Consider the following 2,464-nt stretch of genomic DNA (forward strand, 5'->3'; position numbering starts at 1 on the left):
ATGCCCTTAACATGATTGGGATTACAGAACAGAAGTCAGTGTGAAACTATTAATGACAACTATGCCCTTAACATGATTGGGATTACAGAACAGAAGTCAGTGTGAAACTATTAATGAAAACTATGCCCTTAACATGATTGGGATTACAGCACATCAATAGTTCGTGTGAAACTATTAATGACAACTATGCCCTTAACATGATTGGAATTACAGCACATCAATAGTCCGTGTGAAACTATTAATGAAAACTATGCCCTTAACACGACTTGGATTACAGAACAGAAGTCAGTGTGAAACTATTAATGACAACTATGCCCTTAACACGACTTGGATTACAGAACAGAAGTCAGTGTGAAACTATTAATGACAACTATGCCCTTAACACGACTTGGATTACAGAACAGAAGTCAGTGTGAAACTATTAATGAAAACTATGCCCTTAACATGACTTGGATTACAGAACAGAAGTCAGTGTGAAACCCTTAAAATAACATGGATTACAGAACAGAAGTCAGTGTGAAACCCTTAAAATGACACGGATTACAGAACAGAAGTCTGTGTGAAACCCTTAAAATGACACGGATTACAGAAGTCTGTGTGAAAGCTTCAAACGTGATAACTGGTGTCAGTGTTTTTAAAATGAAAGAGCATACACTTAATTTTAATGCAAGTTGGTCACATACCTCCATTTTTGATCAAGATCTCCAGAACATCATCAACAGCTTGGCTTTTGACAGACTTTCGACCAGAATGACAGTTGTCAATATGATTGATTACGTACGGATATGACTGATTCTAATTGGAGGAAAGCACAATTCTTAAACTTTGTTTATTATCTGGTTTAAAAAAAGTATAAACATGTTTTTAAAGTAATCTAGGAAGAAAATAATATTTTTCTTTGTTAGATATCATACCCATAAAATACCCATTTAAAATAAAAGAGTAGAAGAAAGTTCTAACTGAGAATATTTTATTTATTTATTTATTTAGAATGTCAAATATAAGATTCTATGTAATTTAACTTTACATAAAAAAAGATATGAGAGTTATATAAAACATTTTGGAACTGATATAATGTTATACTGTAGTAGCATAATGTATTATACCTATGATAAAAAGGATTTTTTATTAATACATCAGTAACAGACAAGATTTAACTGTGGCTATATTAAGACTTATATTATTGTTCTCAAAAGGCTCATATCTCACCTGCTTGGATTCTTTTAATTGTTTTGTGGCTTCATCATAGTCTGGTGGTGGTCGTGTTATCAGGACTTGTGAATCTGCCTTCGTTGGAGAAAGTTTACTGTTGAGCATGGTGCAGAAGGTAGATGAAGTTTTACTGTAATAAAAGAAAAAATCTTTATAGATCTTAAAACATGGAAATATTGTGTATCTTCTATACTCCATGAACATGTCATTACAAATTACTCTTTACATTTACAAGTGTCATTTATCTAGAGCTAACTGATTTACATAACATGAAATCCCAAAATGGTGTTACCCCTCTCACACAAAGCTGTCTTGATGTTTGTTTACCCTCTAAGCATTTCTAAAAAAAGTTTTATGATGAGCTTGCCAATCTATATACCTCATCAATATTGTGCCATTTCTGAATGTTATCATGTGACTATTCTCCACCAGTAGTATTGTGGCACCTATACTGGTGCACCTAGTTCCCTCTGCTATTCCTGCTCAATCCCCACTTTGTCGATTGTCACAGCATGTGTTTTTCTGCACGTGTCCACCATTTATGAACGTGCTTCTTTGCCATTTCAATTTTTTTTAACAGTTTTATTTTAATGTGCTTACATTCACTTGTTTCAACAATTCTTTTTTTTTTGCATTTATTTATTGTTACCAAATTACAAGAGATAGTAGTATGAATTTGCAATCAATGTATTAAAAATGGAATTTCCCATTACAGTCAAAAATCACTACTGGTACAACTTCCCAGGAACATGGTTCGATTTTATCTACAGAGTAGGTACAGGCTTTAATTTGCAGAGAGCTCATGGTTCGACTTTATCTACAGAGTAGGTACAGGCTTTAATTTGCAGAGAGCTCATGGTTCGACTTTCTCTACAGAGTAGGTACAGGCTTTAATTTGCAGAGAGCTCATGGTTCGATTTTATCTACAGAGTAGGTACAGGCTTTAATTTGCAGAGAGCTCATGGTTTGACTTTATTTATAGAGTAGGTACAGGCTTTAATTTGCAGAGAGCTCATGGTTTGACTTTCTCTACAGAGTAGGTACAGGCTTTAATTTGCAGAGAGTTCGTGGTTTGACTTTATCTTACAGAGTAGGTACAGGCTTTAATTTGCAGAGAGCTCATGGTTCGACTTTCTCTACAGAGTAGGTACAGGCTTTAATTTGCAGAGAGTTCGTGGTTTGACTTTATCTACAGAGTAGGTACAGGCTTTAATTTGCATAGAGTTCGTGGTTTGGCTTTATCTACAGAGTA

At 34.3% G+C, this 2,464-nt stretch overlaps 1 protein-coding gene across 1 annotated transcript in view; it reads right to left on the minus strand.

Moving 5' to 3' along the window:
- The window catches only part of LOC106475979, a 16,941-nt gene that overhangs the window by 8,948 nt on the left and 5,529 nt on the right, over positions 1–2,464 (minus strand). The window contains exons 2-3 of the mRNA XM_013936655.2: positions 1,210–1,353; positions 684–795 (exon numbers count right to left, since the gene is read on the minus strand). Of these exons, the coding sequence (XP_013792109.1) occupies positions 684–795; positions 1,210–1,317 (220 nt within the window). The 5' untranslated portion in view covers positions 1,318–1,353. The remainder of the gene's footprint in view (positions 1–683; positions 796–1,209; positions 1,354–2,464) is intronic.

The sequence above is a fragment of the Limulus polyphemus genome, unplaced genomic scaffold (assembly GCF_000517525.1).
Source record: "Limulus polyphemus unplaced genomic scaffold, Limulus_polyphemus-2.1.2 Scaffold9560, whole genome shotgun sequence".
Lineage (NCBI taxonomy): Eukaryota > Metazoa > Arthropoda > Merostomata > Xiphosura > Limulidae > Limulus > Limulus polyphemus.